Source organism: Anas platyrhynchos, chromosome 2 (assembly GCF_047663525.1).
Source record: "Anas platyrhynchos isolate ZD024472 breed Pekin duck chromosome 2, IASCAAS_PekinDuck_T2T, whole genome shotgun sequence".
NCBI lineage: Eukaryota > Metazoa > Chordata > Aves > Anseriformes > Anatidae > Anas > Anas platyrhynchos.
The window spans coordinates 158,270,076-158,290,943 of record NC_092588.1 but is presented as its reverse complement, the minus strand read 5'-3'; the positions used below and the strand labels follow the sequence as shown (position 1 = coordinate 158,290,943).

Genomic DNA, 20,868 nt, shown 5'->3' with positions numbered 1-20,868 from the left:
GTTTGCCTTTTGCCATCATTTTATTTATTTTCTCTGCAATTTTGTACTACTTTCTCCACTTGATGATTAGGAACATAACCAGAGAGATGTCATGCACCCTCTTCCTCCACTGAAAGTTGCTAATGGTGTGGGAAACAGTCTTAATGTGAGATGAGGGACAAGCTTAGAATGCATCTCCCAGGCTACAGTTATCCATGTGGTTGGTCTTTTACCAGCTTGTGTTGGGTCTGAAGCCATCCATGCTGTGCTTGGGAAGAGCTGGAGGTGGATGGACTACTGTGTGCTCTGTCCTGTTCCTTTCCATTCAGATGAAATAAAGCCTGACCGAAAACAAAGATTTGGGTATAGCTGTCCCAAGCTCCAATGTTCCATTTTGAAACTATGATACTTGCATGTAAACAATAGGAATGGGACAGGAGCTGGATGAACTGCTGAACTACACCAAAGTGGCATTGTAGGCATCCCTTGGGATACATGTGAAGAGGCATGAACATCTTTTTCAATGTGATTATTCTTCCCAAGGGAAACTTGTGCTAGGAAGCGTAAGGAAATGTGGGCCACCAGGTTACTGTCATTTGTGTGCAAGTCAGAGAGCACACAGGACAAAATTTGCTGTCCTGTTTCTCTCTCCTGGATGTTATCTGATACTGATGATGTTTTCCTGAAACTACTACTGGAATTAGATTGCTGCTGGGGTGGTGATACACACACTGTGCTAAATGTCAGGGCCAGGAGCATTTTTTGACCAGCTCTTCCTCCTGTTCAAAGCATGCTTACATCAGGAGAAATGCCATGACTACACACTGAACAAGAAGAATGCCCTTAAAATTCATCTATGATAAACCAATTTTCTTCTTTTGAAGGTCTTAGAGCTAAAGTGTGCATAGGAGAGGGTTTTCAGCAGGTAAATTAGCATTTCTCTAGAAGATGCTGCCCAGCAGGAAAATAAGATTGGAGTTGACCAGACTTGTTCTTTGTTCGTCTGAAAACCACAAGCTTAAGGATTGTGAAGCTACCCTGTGCAAGATCTTCCCAAAGGTTTTCCACAGACATAACTCATTCCCATCTTTCTGCATCCATAATGAACTGGAGGATCTCAGGAAGGTCCCTCCTCATAAACACAGAGGAATATCTAGCCCACATCCATCTGAGGGATTTTAGGGGCTCTGAGGCCCATAAACAGGCAAAGACACAAAAGAGATATTTTATGAGAATCAATAAAGATTTCTTTTTATTTTAATTCCCTTTTTACATACACCTGTGGTTTGTCATTTTCCGCTCATTACTTTGGTCCATACAGAAAGCAGAAGTGGAGGAATGTAAACCAAATGTCTGCCTGACGACACACACAAGGCAATGTCCTCGTAACACATACAAAGAAATCACAGTTTTGTCCTTTAGCTTTTCAGTCTTGTCCCTCTTCTGAAGTGAAATAAGGTCTTACAAAACCACTTCAGTGAAATTACTTGTGTGTGGGGAGGAAGAAAACACCCAAATTTTTTCCCTCCTGCTGACACTAGAAGAAAAGGAGCCAATATTCCCCAAACAGATGTGTCGGACCGAGCTTGGCTGACTGCTAGGAATGGCCGAGTCCTTTTTCTAATGCCCACACCCCATCGCCACCATGGCTTGGTCACCCTGAAGTTGCTGAGAAGAAGCAAGGAGTTTTAGCAGCAGGTCTGTCTCTTCGTGCATGCCCCAGCTCATGCAGATGGCAAGAGATTGACGTTGTGTTTCTGAACATGGGGATGGGAGACGATGCTTGGATACACCCGTCCTTCCTCTTCTGCCACCAAATGCCTTTCTCTGCCACCAGCTCTACCTGACACAACCCGTCCTTTAAAACATTTCACCTCCAACAGCAAACGGCTTCTTACTTATCCTTCCCCGCAGCCCTCAAGGAAGAGTGATTAATTTAGACAGAGGAAAATTAAAAGGTAAAAGCTCAGCCTGGCAGGAAGCATCCAGCTCTATATTTAGAAGGGCCCATGCCTGTTGTAATGCTCTGGTTTAAATAGATGCTGCTTTCCTGGTGAAGTCATTGTTTTGTCTTCTGTTTTAGGTACCTGAGGTCTGCTCTGTTTGGAGAACATCCTTCATTAAAGCTCATTTTAAGTAGTCTTTCATGTGGTTATTGTATCTCTATTTCAGAGGACGTAGGCTCAGGCATTTTGGAAACCCGGTGCATACTCATCCCATCCATCTCAAATATTTTAATCCCATGCCTTTTTTTTTCTAGCAAGATACCATGCCCTAAATCCCCACATGTAGAAACTGACCCCAATACAAAAGCCCAATGTTGTCACTCATGAAGCATTTTGAGAGAGGAGACTCTGGCCATTCAGACCATCTTCTGCCACTTGATCTCTGCTTTCTGTTTTTTTGGCAAACAAGGTTTTGGGGACAAGGGAAGGGTAAGGTCATTTGTTTGAATCATTATCTTTTTCCTCCTCAGAATTTAAGGGTAAATCCCACTCCATGGAAATCAACACGCATTTTGGTGTTGGTTTTCATGGGGTCAGGATTTCATTCCATATCAATGCCAGCACATCTGTGTTGTGCCCAGAATGAGTAACTCTTGCTTTGAGGAAGATAACCAAATACTATCAAATTCTTGAGATCATATGCCAAGAAAACAATTGCTATGGTCACAGGGAAAAATTACTCTGTGGGACCCAGGAGAAATGTGTTTGAATACCAGGTCCTTGTGCTGAGGCTGCTCTAATGTATCCTTTTTTTTTTTTTTTTTTTTCAGGAGAAAAAAAAAGAAAGAAAAAGTGCTAGTGAGGATGAAGAAGAAGAGAAAGTTGCACAGATTTTGATAAAGTCCTCGTTTGCTTTTTCAAGACATACCCTGTTGCGGAGAAAGTGTCATCGTGCAGTAGAGCCCATCTCTATTAAATCTGTGCTGGACAGGGAGGTCTGCCTGAAAAGAAGCCAGATTTATGACTCCCTGGTTACTGATGTTCATCTGGGTCAGCTCTTCCTTCACTTTTTCTTTTGTTCCTGGCCCCTGTGCTGTGTGCCAGACTCTGAGCTGATTTCCAGCCCTGCCCTGCCTCACTGGAGTCTTACGAATCCGTTCCGAATTAGGACAAAGTTTGTTGTGCTCTGTTTTTGCAAACGCTGCCTCTGGCTCCCTTACAACGCAGCGTCACTGCCCATCAGTGCTGAATGCCATCAGGAGATGTGTTCAAACAGGCGACAGCCCCAGATGGTACAATAACACACCGCAGATGCAAAGGCAGCTCAAGGAACAGTTCTGCAAGCGTGCCCCAAAGCAACATGGATGGACCGACCTAGAGAAGGGCACATAAACTACCTGAGCAGACCAAAGCATTAAATTTAAATTAATCATAAAATATAATATTTGATAGCAGTGTGCCAGATTTAAACCCAAGCCCTCAGACACTGGAAAGACATCGCATAAGCTCTGCAGGTCATAATGAATGTCTCAAGATCTTCTATGAGCAAAACACGAGTGAGTTCAATTGGAGGCTGAAATGCTGTGCCAAGGTTTGCAAACCTTTCCCTGGCCCGTGGGAAAGGTTTCACTGAACCTTATTTGATATTTCTTTTAACGCTCCCCTATGACTTCCATTAGCTTCTCACACTCTTTTTCCCACTTGCTTCCCAAATTCTGGCAAAATGTTGATATTATCTTGAACTTTGTAAACTGCGGGGCTAGTTGAAACCTGAAAGCTGGCGTGAAAGCTTGGAGGATCTGAATTCCCATGCAAGTAGGAAAGAAAAGAAAAAAAAAAAGAAAAAGGAAAAAAGAAAAAAAAAGAAAAAAAGAAAGAAGGAGCTAAGAAAAATCCCTACTAGTTAAAACAGCTGAGAATGGCTAAGTGACCACAGTGCAGGGCCGTGGGGAGAACAGAGTAATCTGGACAAGCAGAGATAAAACACGTTTGCTTTATGTGATGGCTGATGCCTTGGGTGTCATTTTATTTAATCCCAAACAGCAAACCCAGTGTCTAATTCTCAGCAGAGTATTTCTGTTGCTACAGTTGGAAGCTTTATTTTAATTCCATTATGCAAATTGCAAATGAGTCTTGAACTGTGGTCTAGATTCAGATCTGTTTTGCCTTGGCATTCGACCGAGTTAACTCAATTAACTTCAGTGGAGTAGCTCCTGCCTTCTGCCAATGAACATAAAATCAACATCAGGTCTGTTTCTAACTGTCCTGCCCTAGGGACTGGCGTTGAATGACTCCGTCCGCTCATTATATCTATTCCCTCCACCACAGAGAACTCCTTCCACACAGGAGAAGCCAGAACACCAGACACTGCACAGAAACCATTAGAGCATTCAACAGAACCTGATGAAATAAACGACAAAAAAAAATAACCTATTATGACTATTTTATTGTTTATAATCATTCTTAAGTGCGGAGCAAAGACAGCAAGTCTTTTTTCTTACTCTCCGTGCTCTTTCCTTAAAAATTCATGGCGAACAAAAGACAGTTTTGGCAGCCCAACCTTTCGGCTCTGCCAGGGTGCCTGTGCTCTGAGCCCTGTGTGATGGATGTGATGTGACTAGGGTGCTGTGCAGCCGATCTGAGCAAATTGTTTTCCCCTCCTGATGTTCCAGATTGGTTTTGAATCTCGGAGTTGAGATTGGCTCCTAGCCATTAAAAAACCCTGAGTCTGCATCCAGTTAAAATGGAAAATGAAATGCCTGACTGAGTTCTTTAGGTGAGATTTAGGGGGTTCTTTTCTAGGGCAAGGTTGGAAAATAGGAGCTAAGTGTAAAGAAGGACCCCAACCAACATGAATTTGGGATAGAAGGACAGGGGTGTCCACTCTGCTAGTCCTTGCTGTGGTCTTTTCTGCCCACTAAGGAGAAGCACTGTCGAAGACCTAAAACTGTTGCTGGTCCTATCCCCTCTGCAGACCTGGACCACCACCCAGACTAGTGCTACAGTCTGCTAGCACTGCCAAAAACACATGTCTCAGGCTCACCTGCACCTGCTGGACTCTCAGTAGAAGATCCCTGCTCTAAAATAATCAAAACCACCTACAGGCCAAAGAGGAGCCAGTGAAGATGTCTATCAGGCCTGAATAAAGAAGTACCTTGATTAGGACACATTTTGCCTCTTATGAGGCTTGATATATAGACAGCAAATAAACTTGTGGCTAACCACGAAATGAAGCTCATGAATAATATTTCTGGCTAAGACTTCCAGAACAAGGTCACTGGTTTTGGTTTAGCTGGGCTTGATGTCTCTGAGCTTTACATGACCAAAAGCTGGTCACAGGTGAGTTCTCAGTCACATCTCTGTACACTTCCATGCATCCCATGGAGCACATAGAAACACGAGACCAGGTGTCTGGCTCAATTGATCAGGTAATGGCTCATTATTGGGGGAAAAAAAAAAATCAACCTTTATCTTTTTTTTTTTTTTTTTTTTTTTTTTTCTGAGCAAAAGCAAATAAGAAAATTTAATTTGTTTCTTAGATTATTTTTTTTTTTTACCATTGTAATGATGAAGTTTTATTTTAGTACATTTTAGTTAATCATGTCTTTGTAACAACTCACCTCTGCTTTCTTTTGCTCTCCCACCCTTAGCTAAGAGCTAAGCTTGAGTTTGATTTTATGAGAGACCACAAAAATAGCCTGGATGGAACAGGGTAAGCCCAATAACTTTTGTACAAATGGCAGGATTTGCTGCCTCAGAACAACACGTTATTTTGGGCCAACAGAATTTGTTGTCCAGGGGGCTCAACCTTTCACTTCTGTAGGCAAAACCAGGAGGACTGCTTTCCAACAAATGTCCACAGAGATGGACATGATCCTTATTTTACTTATACAATTTATGAACCATTATGTTTTCCAGGCAAATCCAGACAGACCTGGCCAATCCATGATGGAAATTTATTTATAGGGTCTTTCGCAAACTCATTTCCTTTACAATTTAATATTTTTCTCATTTCAAGACACCCTAGAGGAATGGGATATAAAATCTACTCTGTCTGGAGAGTGACACTGGGTTCCTGAAAAGCTCTGTAGCTGGCCAGGAATATCATATATGTCCTCTATTTACTCTGCAGAATGTGGCAATTCATCAGCAACAGAAGTAAAAATAATAATAATTTTAAAAAATTAAACACAAAAATAGAAGTAAAAATAATAATAATTAAAAATATCAAACACAAAATGTGTTCCAGCATAAAGACTGTTAAAAATAAATAATTTCCCTAGACCTCTCTGAGGATGCAACATGATTTCTCCCCCAGCTGGTGCTGTCAGCTGGAAAGTGCCATGGTGAAGACCTACCTTAACCTGCTCATGGCCTTAAAACAAAGCTTCCTCACATGCTGAGCAATTTACAACTTGCAGCCACCAGTGCAATGCCCATTTATGACATAGGATACATGGCTGAGGAGGCAGACACCAAACCCATAACCCCAAAGGCTGGAAAATGCTGTCTCAGTTTTTTTTTGTTGTTATTTTTTTTTCTCTCTTTTTCTTCCTGTTACAGTTAAAATGTCATAAAATCTGCATGATTGTTTTTTCAATTCTGAGTGGAAGTTGTGCAGGAAAATCAGCCAGTGAAAAAACAAAACAAAACAACAACAACAACAAAAGAAAACCAAAATGATAGCCGAGGTTTCTTAACTTTTTAAAAGATCAGATTATGAAGTTTAAAAATTTGTAAGCCAGTCATAGAATTAATCAAAAAAAATAACCAAGAATAAAATTGGATCTTCACTCCTAACGTATTTTTATATTTAAAAAAATTGAAAAATTTTACCAGCACTGTGGATGTTCTGCAGCTTTCAGCCAATTGCCCATAAACAAAAAAATGATGCTAATCCCTGGCTGAGGAGTTCAGTTTTCAGGAGAACTTTGTCAATATTTTGGCTCTGATATGTGTTGGACAGGATGGAGCAGAGCTGAGGAATGGTGCGGAATGGGAAAAGACATAATCTCATTTGCACCAAGACAAAGCAGTTTATAGAAGGTGTAAAATCACTCATCTGCACTTATTCAGGGGAAAAGGGAAAAGGGACTCAGGAGCATCAGCAGAAGGTGCTGCTGGGCTGGGTACCATGATTTAAACCTGCCAGGGGTTGAGATTCCCTGCCCAAACCCAGCACCTCAGTGGCAATGGAGAAGAGGACAGCCACCCAAAAGTTGGGCAAGGAGACCTCTCCCCAGTGTGCTTAGAGAAGCAAGAGGAGCTATAGGATACAGCCAGATGCTTTACAGGATGAGAAGAAAAAGGAAACAAAGCTGACACAGTGGAAGAAAAACTGGAAAAATACAGACAATCAGTTCCTCCAAGCCTTTGCCTCCTCCTAGGTGGGTTTTTGTGAAAGTCCCTCTACCCAAGCGTTGGCTGCATCCTGACTCCACAGCCACCTGCTCTCTATCCTCCTCCATCCTTTTTTTTTTTTTTTTTTTTTAGGATGAGATCTCTGGATGGGGATAAATTGTCCTTGAGAAGCGCCTGCATCTCCCGGTGATGGAGAAAAGTGAAGGTGACCGCACTCCAGATCTGGAGGCTTTTGGCTAAGCACTGGCAGGACCACTCTGCCTGCCCTTCCAGCACAAATTCAAACTGCAAATGGTGGTTTCTTCTCTGTTTCAGAGAATCAATGGAGGATGTCCTTGGATCTCTACCTAACAAAGCACAGCCTACGCACTCAGTCAACACTTTCTGCAATCTCAGCACTCAGCACAGGACAGATAGGAACAGACTTTGACAAATATACAGTCTGCCTCACAGTCTGTCGTGAGTTTAAAGGCAAAATTATTCCCCTGTTTTGGTATAAGCATCTTCCTTTTTTCATGAACACTGAAACACCAAGAAAAAAGAATCTATTATGTATGATTTGCATGTGAAAAGATCAGGAAAAAATTTCTTCCCATTGTGCATGTAATTTTTATCTCCATTTATCATCAGTTTTTAAGCATTTATTCTAAGTAATCCAGTGATGAATGCATTTCAGTTTACGAGGGGTTTTGGATTTGTTTATAAATAATTTTATGGTTTTTGCTAATTCCTTGAACTTTGCTAAGTGATTGTCAAATATTATTAATCTTGAGGTGTCTGTAACAAGCACAAGTAAACAGTGAGTCACCAGTGGGTTTTTTGGTGATTCTTTCTTTTTTTTTTTTGGTCTTTTTTTTTTTTTTTTTCTTTTGCTTTGTTCCAACAGTGAAATGATGCTAAGTGATCTTTGAGCGAGAAAATCAGGAAGGTCATTGCAGGTACTTGGAGGATTTAAGCACAACATACTTCTAGATGGATAGAAAGCCAGAGACAGCATACTCAATGTGCTTCTCTCTTATCGGTGGTTCAGCCACATGGGATGGTAAATATCGCAGCTGTACACATTGACAGCTGACTGGTGATAACTTCTACCCCCTTTATATTCCCTCCTGTGGCCATGCCAAAATCTGTGAAGAAAAGGCGAGCAGTGAGCATGTCTGGGATGACCCAGATTTCTGCAGAGCTGGTTAGGTCTCCATGCCAAGCTTTCACTAGAGCTGACTTCTCTGGCAAGGCTACCTAACTTCTCTGTAACAGCATTGTTAGCATTGTCCCTGTGAATACTGTTGTTCATAATAGCAACAGTGACAATAAGAGAGCAGGAAAAAAAGATTATGCTTTGAAAACCTGTCCTTTCGATAGCTGCTGATTTGGTGGTAAACGGTTATGAGGAGTTTTGACTTATTCTAATGATACAAAACAAACAAACAAAACCAAAACAAAAATAACAAACATCACAAATAAATACTGGCTTTTAAAGATTGGCTCATGTGTGTTTGCAATTGGTTGAGAGGTACTTCAATGCCTTACAGAGGCTACCACATCCCCTACCTATCTCTTAGCCACCACACCCCTACCAGGTCCGAATCCAAAACCCAGGGATGTCAAGGGGAGGAGGTTTGCTCCTTGATTTCGCTGGGTGTTGGATCCTAACCTGAGAGGCTGTTTAAAGATGATGTGGGACACAGAAAGCAGAGTCAAGGTCTCAGCAGCTCTTCCTGACCAACTTCAGAGTTTTGGGGGAAGTTTGTCCTTAATACGTACTTAAAAGTCTCAGTGGTGAAGTGATTGGATACATCTCGGAGGTGCTGGTTGGTGCCACCCAGCAGCATATCTAAAGGACCAGGACAGAGAATAGGTTATTCTATAGGTTCCACCTGCATCCTAAAGGACTTCTGCAAACTGCCCCAAGGCCTGTTTTCTATCCCATTTGCATAACAGTAAGGTGGAGTAAAAATGCTTCAGGTGATTGGAATTTACCAAGAAAGAAAAAAAAAAAAAGAAATATGAAAACAAAACAAAACAAAGCACCATGAGAGGCTGACTTTTGGACAGCTTGAAGTGAATAGTGACATTATGACAGGGTCTGAAGAGAGGATCCAGGCTGGCTCAGCCAGAGTCCTTTCTTTGAGGAAGCACTTGCTGCAATAGGAAATCTGGTCACTGTTCCTAATTTTATAGTACTGGACACTTCTCAGTCATGCTTCAGAATGGTCAGAGACCCTTTGCTAATGCTCAGCTGGTGTGAAATGACCTCAGCACATAACACGGTTGGTCAACAAAGGCTGTATCTCTTTGCCACTGATGAAGACATGAGGTGTGTCAGAAAACGACCTTTTGGCGCACCTTGCAAAAACCACCAGCAAGGGAAACTCTGCACAGGGACAAAATATTCCTGGTCTCTCTCTCGTAGGAAGCAGGTTTTTTCCTTGTGCTCTTCCCTTCAGAGGCAACCCCAATAGCATTTCCTCATCTGAGCATCTCTAGGCAAACTCAATGGTTTTGGTTGAAGTTTTATACTCATTGGCACCAGCTAAGGCAGGGGCCAGGTGCACATAAGTGTGTGTGTGGCTCATCTGAATGACCCCACCGTTAAGAATGGGAAAGATGCTCAGAAGGTGACCTACTAGGAGCAATCCCTGTGCTTTTTGTCCAGCAAATTTTGCCCTCGGTTCTCATGAAGGTAGGTTTGCCTGGCTGTATCCAGCATCTTATGCCTCTGGGTGAGGCAGGCAGATTTGGAGTCTTTCTCCTTGTGAGGGCATGGAGTAGTGAGAAACAAGAAATTCAGATGTGGAGAATGAGCATCAATTTAAAGATTAAAAAAATGACTGAAGCTTGTTTCCATGAGCTTCCACAAACAGGGAGGGCTCATTTAGCTACCCTCTGAGCAGATTTTAGCCACACAGACACCGGTGCACACTCTTCATGAAGATCTTGTGAAGATCACAACCAAATTCCCCTCCCTGCCTCAGCCAGCCTGGGAGCAGTCAGGGTGGGCCTCTCTCCACTGCTGTATCTGGAAGAATGACATTTTTGCGCGTTTTGATAACCACATTTTCCATCCTAAAATTGCACTGGTTTCTGGCTTGCTACTGGGACTCAGGTCAGGGAAAGGAGAATACAATTTTCAGCCTGCATCTTAGCAACATGAGCTGTTAACCCTGCCTACCCCAGAGGACCATTTTGGCAGGCAGTGGGAATACCCAAGGGAAGAACATGCCCCAGGCAGCTGGTCGTACCGACCCTTCCACGCTGAGCTCTTGGCTGCAAGAATGGGCAGCTACAGCCCCCCGAGTAGGTCTCGTGTGTGTTACCAGACAGACTTTAAGAGGAAAGAGCAAACTGAACCAAAGACGCTGGTGCCCAGGGTGGCTTTGCACCCTTGCAAGAAGATGGCACTGTACCTTTCTTGCAAGACTCTTGCTCTACTGGGTGAGACTCCCACCCTCCCAGGCTGCCCAAGCTCTCCAAGAGGTGAAAGGACCACGTGCTCCTGTGCAACCCTCCCTTGCCAACTCTCAGTATCTCTGTTCAGCAGGTAGCAAGGCCCTCGGGACAGCCCTGCCCCCATTATCACCAGGGAGACTCAGATCACTGAATATATGTGTGTGATCAACCACTGGCCACATTGGTGGCTCACTTTTTTTTCCCATATAACTTAACCTCTCGTTCCACCGAACAGAGAAACTGTATGGAAATCCTTGGCATCTGATGCGTGGCCTGATATTCTTTTGCCCACTAAATGCTCTCCAGGAACCTTTCTCATCCTTTTGCTTCTTCTCCTCCTCTCTTTACATCACTGTCTCTCTTTCTTCTTCAACAAGTACTGTGGGTCTGTCTCCATCATAAAGCCCAGAGCCATTCAGGTACTCCTCGTCTTTGTTGTACTGCTCTGGTCCAGAAGAAGGCATGGAGTTTTCAGAAATAGAGCCATTTTTTACATAACCTGGTAAATTCCGGTGTCCATTGAGGGTCCCTGGTATAAGTCTTGTATTGAGATGGAGGGCAAGTGCCCCTCTCGTGGCTACATTTGTGATGCTGGTGTGGGAAACCATTGGTCCATAACTGTAGGTTGTGCTCCCACTTCGTGCTTTCCTTTTGAAGTCAAGTGCTAATGTCCACCTGCTCCATGACTTCTTTATTTCTGCTTGGACCTGAGAGAAGAGGGGAAAAAAAAAAACATGAGTGAAAGGAGACAGAGGGCGATCAGCAGGATGTATTATCCACAAGGGTGGAGAAATCTTTGGAGGGTAAAATTGGAAGGAACATCTTGTGTTTATGCTGCAGGACGTAAGAAACATATCTGTAGTTGCATTTCCCCTTAAAATCCATAAGCTTAGGCCCAACAAAACTTATGTTGGACCATGAAAGTAATTCTGTTCTTCGCACTGTGCATTCACTGACCACCTAGATTGTTAGCATCCAGCCACAGAGGGGATTACAGGGAACAAAGACAGCTCAAAAGCAATCTTAAAATTAAAGCATGTCACTTGAAACAGAATAAAAGGGTCAACAAAGCTTGGCCTAACAAAAGAGCTTGCTGCTTAGACAGCTATTCTATCAATCCCCTTTTATTTCTGCCACCGATCAGATATTAGGCAGCACAAAACAGCACTTGTGCTGGGAAAAGGAAAAAAAAAAGCACATTTTTTCCCCCCATTAGCTACTTCCAGTAGCTCATTTATTGATGACAGATTGATCTGTATGTCTTACATGACCAAAATGAGTGTACAAACTTTCTGTGTGCATGGACAGATCTTTCAGCGAGTGAAAAACAGGGTTGCATCTCTAGACTAAGAGGGGATACACTGATGTGCATCCACCTTACCATCTGCATTTGGAATTAGTTTAATAAAGGTGAGACATAATTAAGAAGCTGATGACTCTTACCTCTCCATTGCAAAAACAGTATATGATGGCAACAAAAAATCCCTAGAAGAAAGAAGAAATAACACATTAATATTAATCTGGCAGCAGCTGAGTATCTATACCCCGGTGGGGTTGCCCAGCATCCTCGTGTTTCTCTGAAATCAGTGATGTTTATAACTTGCTTTATATGATATGGATAGGAAACATTGCTCTGTTTAGTAGTGCGTGAGGGACAGATTAACGTAGCCATTTTTTACAGACAATTCACAAAGTAAATGGACTATATAAACTCTCTGGATCATGCTCGACCTAACACATCCATTCCCCTGCCCTGATCTTTTGCAAAGTTCCTGAAACAGTGATGAGTGCCTGGGAAGGTGGTGGGGTCTCACTCAATAGAGGTATTTAGGAACATATTGGATAAACTTTTCCATTGCTTTACATGTAGCTGATCTTGCTGCTGGACAGGAGATGGCCCCAATGGGACTCTTTCAGCCCTGGTTTCAAGTGGGGCAGCCTGTACGTTGGGCAGAACTGGCTGAGGGGGAGCGGCAAAACCAGTCAGATGTGAGAAAACCATCCACGTCTTTTTTGTTGGTCAATAGTTCGGCCAGATCTTGGTGAAGGAACCTGCTATTTGTTCCCTTCTGAGCCCAGCAGGAGTTGTGAAAGTGCATGGATGCAAGCTTTGTCCCCACCCGCCATATAATTTCATCTGGCAGACCCACTGTCCCCCTCCATCATCCACACTAGTTGACCATGATGATAGGTAGTTGCACGTGAGCCAAAAGTTAATCTCTGAGGGAAGAGTGGGCAGTGGCTAAAAAACACTGCTCTGCTTGTAGAGCTTTGCTTATTCTTGCTGTTGTGCCTTATACAGGAGCAGTCCTATAACTGAATTTGCCTTTTACCCAAACCTTGAACTGAGGAATCCATTCACAGGGCTGAGAGACAGCTTGGGATAAGCTAATTGGAAGCTAATTTGAAACAACATGTCTCTGTGGATCTCTACCAGCTTATGTCTATCCTGGATCTACACAGATTTTGTGGGGCAAGGTATCTTTCAACAGGCTTTTTTTTTTTTTTTTTTTTTGGCACACTGATCCTTTTTGCACTGTATTTTGCAAATATAAAACATACTTGTTGCTAAAATACTGTCAAATCACCTTGTGAATGAAATCTGACATGCTGTGAACACAACCCTGTTTCCAAAGAGAACACCTTGCACTCTCCTTTCCCTCCCCCCTCTGTTTAAATTCTTGTAGTTTGTCCCCATAGTTTAATGATTACAATACCTGGAAAGAGTTGAACAGCATTTCATAGTGCATTTGAACTTGCCAAAGAATCCCTGACACATCTGTGTATGGCATAGCCATGAAAACAATATAGTGAACGCCAAAGAGAGGCATAAGGACGAGGGTAGATTTCAGCAGCTTCCTGCAGGAACAAGGAAAGAGAAGACACAGAAGAAGTCAGTGGATGGGGTGAAACTCCCAGCCAGGCTGGTCCACCTCATACCTTGGGTGTCTATCATGCATAATTTTATTATGGCTCAACATGCCCCCTTTACTAGTCCTGAAGAGCTAACATTTACACAGGCTCTATGTCCACCCACAGTTTCAAGCCATTTATTCTCGTATGGCATGAGACACAACCCAATCCATCCCCAGCATGTTGTGATATGCTAATCTAACCCTCTTCACATGCACGTCCCCATGAGATGCTGCTGTAGGTACTGGAGGTGAAGACACCAAGACTTCTTTCTCAGCCTCAGACCATCCACTATTGTCGGTCAGGAATATGGGAACAAGATGGAAGAGTGACTGGAAAGAAATGTGCACTGTTGCTTCCAGGTCCCAGCCTCTAAATTCCCTTGCCCCTAAAGGGTGATTCTGCTTCTGAATTTAAAGACTGGAAATGGTCCTAGACAGCCTACTCCAGATGGCCTTGTTGGAGCAGAGGGACTGGACCAGATGATTTCCAGGGAGTCCGTCTCACCACAAAATTTCTGTAATTCTGCAGTTCTCTCTTCTTTTTGAGGCAAAGATCCACCCAGGGTTAGTGCCTTCTGTGCAACGGTGGAGAGGGAATTGCAGAATTATGCTAGATACCAAAGGGAAGTGGATTTCATAGTACTTGGTAAGCTGGGGGTCACCAATTCTAGGAATCCTGGTTTTGGACTGCAGCATCCCCTGGAAAGCCCTGTTTGAAGGAGAAGCTCCATCTCAGCACAAGACCTATGTCAGGGGGTAGGAGGGAGGTAAAATGAAGCCCTGAGTGCTTGGCTGGGTTTGCTCCTGAGGGATCCAGCTTTGCCTGGAAGTGATGCTAATTGAAGGATTAAACCCGCTGCCAAGAGTTACAGCAAGTCACCAAGTGCAGGCAGTTATTGAGAAGGACGGACATCACTACCAGAAAGACCTGGTACCACCTCTGTCCAGCAACTGGAAACCACTGAGGGAATTTAGAACATTAAAAGGAACAGGCCCCATCCAAACCATAATTAATAGCAAGCTTCAGCCAGGGATAAATAAATAAATAGATAAATCAGAGCCCTGACAGGGCAGCAAAGGAAAACGGAGAGGTGTTTTCCAGCCAAATATCGTTCCTGATTCAAATGAAACATCTTGTGTTTGGAGAGTGTGATGGTAGCAATGAGCTCATGGTTTACAGCCCAAATTGCCCTGTTCTTCCCCCCTGCATGTGTCCTGCCGGTGAGTCCAGCCGAAGGGATTCGGAGAAGCCTTGGGAGCCCTCGAGCAGCCAAGGTGTCTCAGCAATCTGCTTTTTCTGTCCAGCTTTGACCATACTACAAATACCCTAAATTATCAAGAGAGAAGAGCTGGCAGAACAAAGGAAAACAAAACAAACAAGGAAAGGCCAGATTTCCAGCAAAGGTTCAGGAATCTTTTTTTTTTTTTTTTCATTTCAGCAAAAGCACTGGAGCACCCGCTGAAGGGCAGATTTAACAAATAGACCAAGTTTTACAAAGCACAGGAGGGAAATAAACAGAAATAAATAAAATTGTACAAGGTTTAGGGGCTTCAACAGCACAAGCAACGCTTTTATTTTTGCACTGTTGGTTCAAGGCCAGCACAGTCACTTCCTAACTGGCTGGAGGAACTGAGCTCCTCTCTTTACTATGAGGCAGGTCCCTGGGGTTGGATTGGAGAGGTTTAGGGGAGGTTTAATCGGCTGCTGATTTATTCTGCGTTATCAGGCTTAGAAGATGGTGTTCTTCTCACCTTTTTTTAAGTGTCTACAGGGTGGGTATTTTCAGCTGAACCACTCACCCTGGGCTCCCTCTGCAGTCAAAGAGGGAAAGAGGAACTTTGACTTCTCTCCAAACCGAGGAGGGTTCGTGACTCACCTGTACTGTTGTCTTGAGTCACACCTCCCTGCATTTGTCTCCCGTAGCTTGGTTGCTAGGACTCTGATAATATTGATAAAAAGAATAAAATTTACCTGGAAGAGGGAAAAACAACAACAATTAATAACTGTTAAAGGAGATGCAGCTGATGTTCACGTTGCTCAGGCTGTGCTTCCCCCAAGGTGAGCCAAGGGGCTTGTGTCTGAGCTGGAAGTGCTCCTCCTGTAGCAGGGATGAGCTCCCCTGGGAAAAACCCAGTGAATGGTGAGATTACATCAGCCTTATTTAACCGGAATGGTTGAGAGAGAAGGGAATTGCATCCTCTGGGAAGGGGTAGGCATCCCAAATGGGAACACTGACACCTGAGCTAGCCAGCCTAGGCTGCCTTGTGCATGAGTCCCTTATTGAAAAATGAGATAGGGAGAGACTGAAAGACAGCGAGGAGGTGGTGAGTAGACACCTGACAAGTGGATATAATCTCAGTATTCAAGGCAGTGATTACCAGACATTTCAAGGTTTGGACCGCAGTCAGCTCTCAGTGTTTTTCACATCATCTTTATTACTTGGCTTACAGCTCTGTACAGTGATATGGGCCATTTTCATGGCCTCATAAACCTCTTAAGCTGAGTTTGGGGTCCAGGGAGCAGAGTGAAATTCAGTTATACTGTCCCTTGCAGCCAACCTGATGTTAAGGTCCCCTCAGGCTACGAGAAGAGATTAGTAAGATGATTTTACATATTTCCAGGTGCAAAAGGAAAGAAGAACAAGCAACCTGCATCACGAAGAAAACACAGAGTAGACACAGCTAGATATGACAGGTCAAGAACATAGAAGGGTAAAATAACTAAAACTCCTGTTGTACGTCTACAATAAAAGTTCTCCAGAGGAGGTTGTGGTGTGGACCAGACAGTAGGGACAGCAACAACAGACAGAAAAAAATATCTTCTTGCTGTACAGGGAGCCATATCTGTGAACCCAGTTGCTGAACTAAGCTCACCCAGTCCTACAGGAACATGCCCATGGTGAGGGATGCTGCAAAAGGTAACAATACCTCATGGTTACACTGATACTTATCAGAGCTGAGAAATGGGGAGGTGTTTGGGGGATTCCTGGGATTTTGAATGTCCTTATGAACGGCTTATAACCCTAGCTGCCCCCGACAAACCTATTCTCAAGGACATGGTGAAACTACGAGAAGGCTGCACACTGCTGGGCTAATGCTGATGTCTATGGGTTTGCAGCAGTCATTTGACTTCTCAGATACCAGTGTAGCAGCATTTCAAGGAAACAAATTACCACGCCACACACAGCCTCGTAGTTTTACACCAGAAGGGACCATTAGGAACCTCTAGTTTGATCTCCTGCAAAGCACAGTCCATAAGACCTCCTTGTATTCATTTTGGTTTGAGCTACAGCAGATCTGGGTTTCAGTGTTTCCATGACGGAGATCCTACCACAACCATTGCTAAGTCGTTCCAATGGTTAATTATCCCCACTGTTAAAACAAGTAGCTCCCTGAGCAGCTGAACGTACACGGCCTGGTTTGCTATGGCTTTGTCTTCTGTGGTTGGATTCTTTCTCCTTTAACGAGGTGCAAGTTCGTTTCGAACAGCTCTCCTCTGTGTTAAAAAGGGGTAAGGTCACACTACGCCCTTTCCAGTGAAGGGGCATTGGTAGAATTTTCTCTCCAGTATCTATTTGACTGTTTTCATGAGGTCTGTGGGATTTTAACATCTATGCAACTCCATTCCCTTAGTTACATTTGGTTGGAATTTACTGACTGGCACAAGAGTTGTAAGGGAGGGATGGATAGACCGACAGGCAGAGAAGCACACAGCCTGGGGCATATAACTCATTTTCGTTGGAAACCAATGTTAGAAAAAGGAATTAAAAAAAAAAAAAAAAAAAAAAGCAGGCTTTTTTTTCTCATATGAGTTTTTCTAGCTTCAAAGTCTCAACTGTGGTATCTTCTTCTACATTTGTCTACTAAATTGAAGGTATCCAACCTTATCATAGTGAGGAGGGAAACTCCTGTGACTTTCCTGAAACATGTGCTAAGGTTTAAAAGAAATCCAGACAACTGAATAAAATCAGTTAGTAACATAGTGGAGGGATTTTAAGCCCCTCAGCCTTCAAATTCTCTGCAAGTACATCCAGAAAATGCATAACTTAGTCCAGCAACATATGACCAGCCAGTGTGGGAATTGAAAAGGCAGCCAAGTGAACAATATGAACCCACAGAAATTAAACAGAAACAACCCACAGAATATTTTTGCATGATAAATAGCTGCATTTGCAAATAGCCAAGGTACAAGCAGAGCAGAGCCTCATGGAGAAACATTATTTTTACAAGGGCAAGCCTCAATTGAGCTCTTTCTCCTCTGCTAATTGGGCTTTAAATTAAATGCAATGGGGTTGCTGGCATTCATCTCATTGAACTATCTGAACTTTCTTCTCCATCCTACTATTTTGTTTCCAATGACCACACTGTGGGCTTGGTGATTCGTTTCTTCCAAGGTACAGAATTGATTACTAGGGCCAGGTGGAGAATTTCCACCAAAAGGAAACTCTGAAGAAGAAAAAACTCCATCAAATCCAAAGTAGCTCACCTAATCACACATATGATCACATTTACCTCAGAAACTTTCCTGGTGTTTATATGCAGATGGACTGACTTTCTTCTCACCCACACTGATCATCTTCCAAGGCCTCCTGATTTGTGAGTCAGTGCAAAGTACACAGAGCTTAATGCAAAACCCTCTGAAGACTATAAAGAGATTCTTACTGACTCCGCTCAGCTACTCATGGATGTACATAATGGGGAGCTAGGATATGTGGGTGGGGAAAAGCTCTTTTACTTGCACTTACCCAACTATCAGAAGATGGAATAATGGAGAACCATAGGGAAAGACAGAAGGAGGGACAAGGGTAATGACTGAAAACTGCGAAAACAACATCTCAAGCTAATTAGGACCCAGTTCAAGCAAACACATGACCCACCAAATGCCCCTGATGAAATTAATAACAGTGCTTCCCAATGCAGATGCATGGTAAGAATGTGTTAAGACCCCTGGGGGTTTTCAGTATCACATGGGTCGTCAATATTATATTGAATATTCGTTTCGCTAATGATTTTAGGGTCTTAGGTTGTGCCATCTTTCTCTCCTAAGCAAAACAAAACTGCACATAACCCCACTGCTGTATGCAGCTATTGAACTTATAGACAGGTCAAAAATAAGGCCCTTAAACTGGAGATGCTCAGACTCCACACCTAAGGCTGTGCTAAGAAGGTAATTAGAGCAGGGTAGCCTGGCCCCACTCTCTGCACTGTGCCTACACCATCAAACGCAGCCTCCCACCATTGCAGTCAGCCAGTACTCACCACGATAGCTGCCAGGATGGGCACCTGAATAATCCATTTTAAATTGCCAGCACTCAAGTCCCAACACCTGAGAAGAGATTGAGATCCCATTAGGAAATCATTGGTTACGAGGAGCAACAGACTCGCTGTCTCCTTGGGTAAATCCACCCTCGAAGGATGGGATTCCTCCAAAGCCTGCTGGGTTGGAAAGACCTTGATCTAACCTTGCTTTCAGCCCTCATGGCTCCAAAGAAGCCCTTTTCCCTGCTGTTACACCATTCAGAAGTGAAACCCCTGCTAAATGCATTTAAAGTTATGCTCTCCAGATGGTGGAACAGCTCTTTCCACAGTCATCAAGACCTGTCCCTTCTGGGCAGGAACCCACCCTTTTCCACTTCTTCTTCATCTCTTTAAGAGAAAAAACTACACAAAAAGTATTCTGGTTTTCATGAAAACAAGAGAGGCTGTGCTGGGTTTTGCACTGGCTGAAATAGTTTAATGCTACCCCTTGGAATAAGCCTGCAGAACTTTGCCTGGGGATCAGTTCTGTCCGAGTACGTGGTAGTATGGATAATTCTGTTTTTCTGCATTCAGATCCTGTGCTTCCTTCATCCCTGCAGTCACACCAAGACCCAGACATGCCCCATAAAAGCCTTTATCTTCTTTTCATCTCCAGCCCTTATCCGAGTGAGGACTGAAAGGGCAAACTGTTGGTGGCATGGATGTTCATCTATGGTCCTCCATCTGCTGATGAGGGGCTGGACGCTATTTCCTCCCAGGCATTTCCAGCAGCCATGGAATAAGGTCACTCAGTGTTAATTACTCTGTTTGAATTCTCTCCAACCACAGAGAGAGGACTGCCACAGGCCTTTCTTTATCTGAGCCAGACAGCCCCCACATGGCAGCTGCAGTTTTCATTTCGTGGGCCAAACTGCCCAGGCAACTCTTCAAGGAAAGCGAGACAGGGGCAGAGAAACCACCAGTGCTGACTGAAGGGCTGTACGAGGATGAGCCTGAGCCAATGCAGATGCGTCATCCTCCACTAGCTGTGCTACCAGGTCCTTCTGAGCCCAGAGTTTGGCTTTCTCCCCTTTGCAAAGCAGTCTCTTCCTAAGCAAAATCATTGGAAAAGTTGCCTGGGACCCCCAATTTTTTGATGGCACATTGTGTGTAGGAGAAACCTGCCTTGTGGTCAATGTTGGGCTGTTTGGGGCCAAACACGGTTGTGTTGGGCTTGAAGATTTGATGTTGTGGATGCTTCCTTCAGCTTGATGCAAGAATAGTAGGCCTCAGGGTGTTTGTATAGGACCAAAGAAACAGCTGATTCGGCATCCTATTTCTACAGTAGCCAGAAAGTGATATTTAAGGAGAAACAGACAAGGAGGTAGTAACATTTTTCCAGAATATTCTTCCAACAATCTGCAGTTCAGGAGGGGTTCCTGAGCCAGAACATTACTATTTAATACGTCTGGAAGAATTTATCTCTCATGAGTTTGTACAAATGTTTTTTAGTCCTAAGGACATGCTGGCACCCACTCCTCGTGCAGCGAGGAGTTTCTGCTTCACCCCTCCTCAGTGTGGAGGCATCTCCTGTGACTGTGCTGAAGGTGTTACCTCCCAGCTTCATGCAGGGCTTTCCAGCTCTGCTACTGGAAGAATCAAGGAATGACTGATCTCTACCCATGTTCTGCAGGGCATTCCTTCATGATTCAAGCCATTCCTGCCCCTGCCTGGCTGTGAAACATCTCCTTCAACCCCAGGGATAATGGCTGTAGGTGTTCACATTATTAATTTCTGCAAAATGAAAGCAAAGCCAGGAAAGTTGCACCCATTTTAACTTTCACCCCCAACAGAAAAAAAAAAAAAAAAGAAGAGAAGAGAAGAGAAGAGAAGAGAAGAGAAGAGAAGAGAAGAGAAGAGAAGAGAAGAGAAGAGAAGAGAAGAGAAGAGAAGAGAAGAGATGAGACGAGAAAAGAAAA

At 43.5% G+C, this 20,868-nt stretch overlaps 1 protein-coding gene across 2 annotated transcripts in view; it reads right to left on the bottom strand.

Moving 5' to 3' along the window:
- Positions 1 to 1,201: 1,201 nt before the first annotated feature.
- PTH1R (parathyroid hormone 1 receptor) overlaps positions 1,202 to 20,868 on the bottom strand; it is a 119,422-nt gene continuing 99,755 nt past the window's right edge. For both annotated transcript variants that reach the window (XM_072033943.1, XM_021274978.4), the window contains exons 9-13: positions 18,911 to 18,977; positions 15,529 to 15,623; positions 13,454 to 13,595; positions 12,180 to 12,221; positions 1,202 to 11,443 (exon numbers count right to left, since the gene is read on the bottom strand). In XM_072033943.1, coding sequence (XP_071890044.1) covers positions 11,081 to 11,443; positions 12,180 to 12,221; positions 13,454 to 13,595; positions 15,529 to 15,623; positions 18,911 to 18,977 — 709 coding nt within the window. In that variant the 3' untranslated portion in view covers positions 1,202 to 11,080. The remainder of the gene's footprint in view (positions 11,444 to 12,179; positions 12,222 to 13,453; positions 13,596 to 15,528; positions 15,624 to 18,910; positions 18,978 to 20,868) is intronic.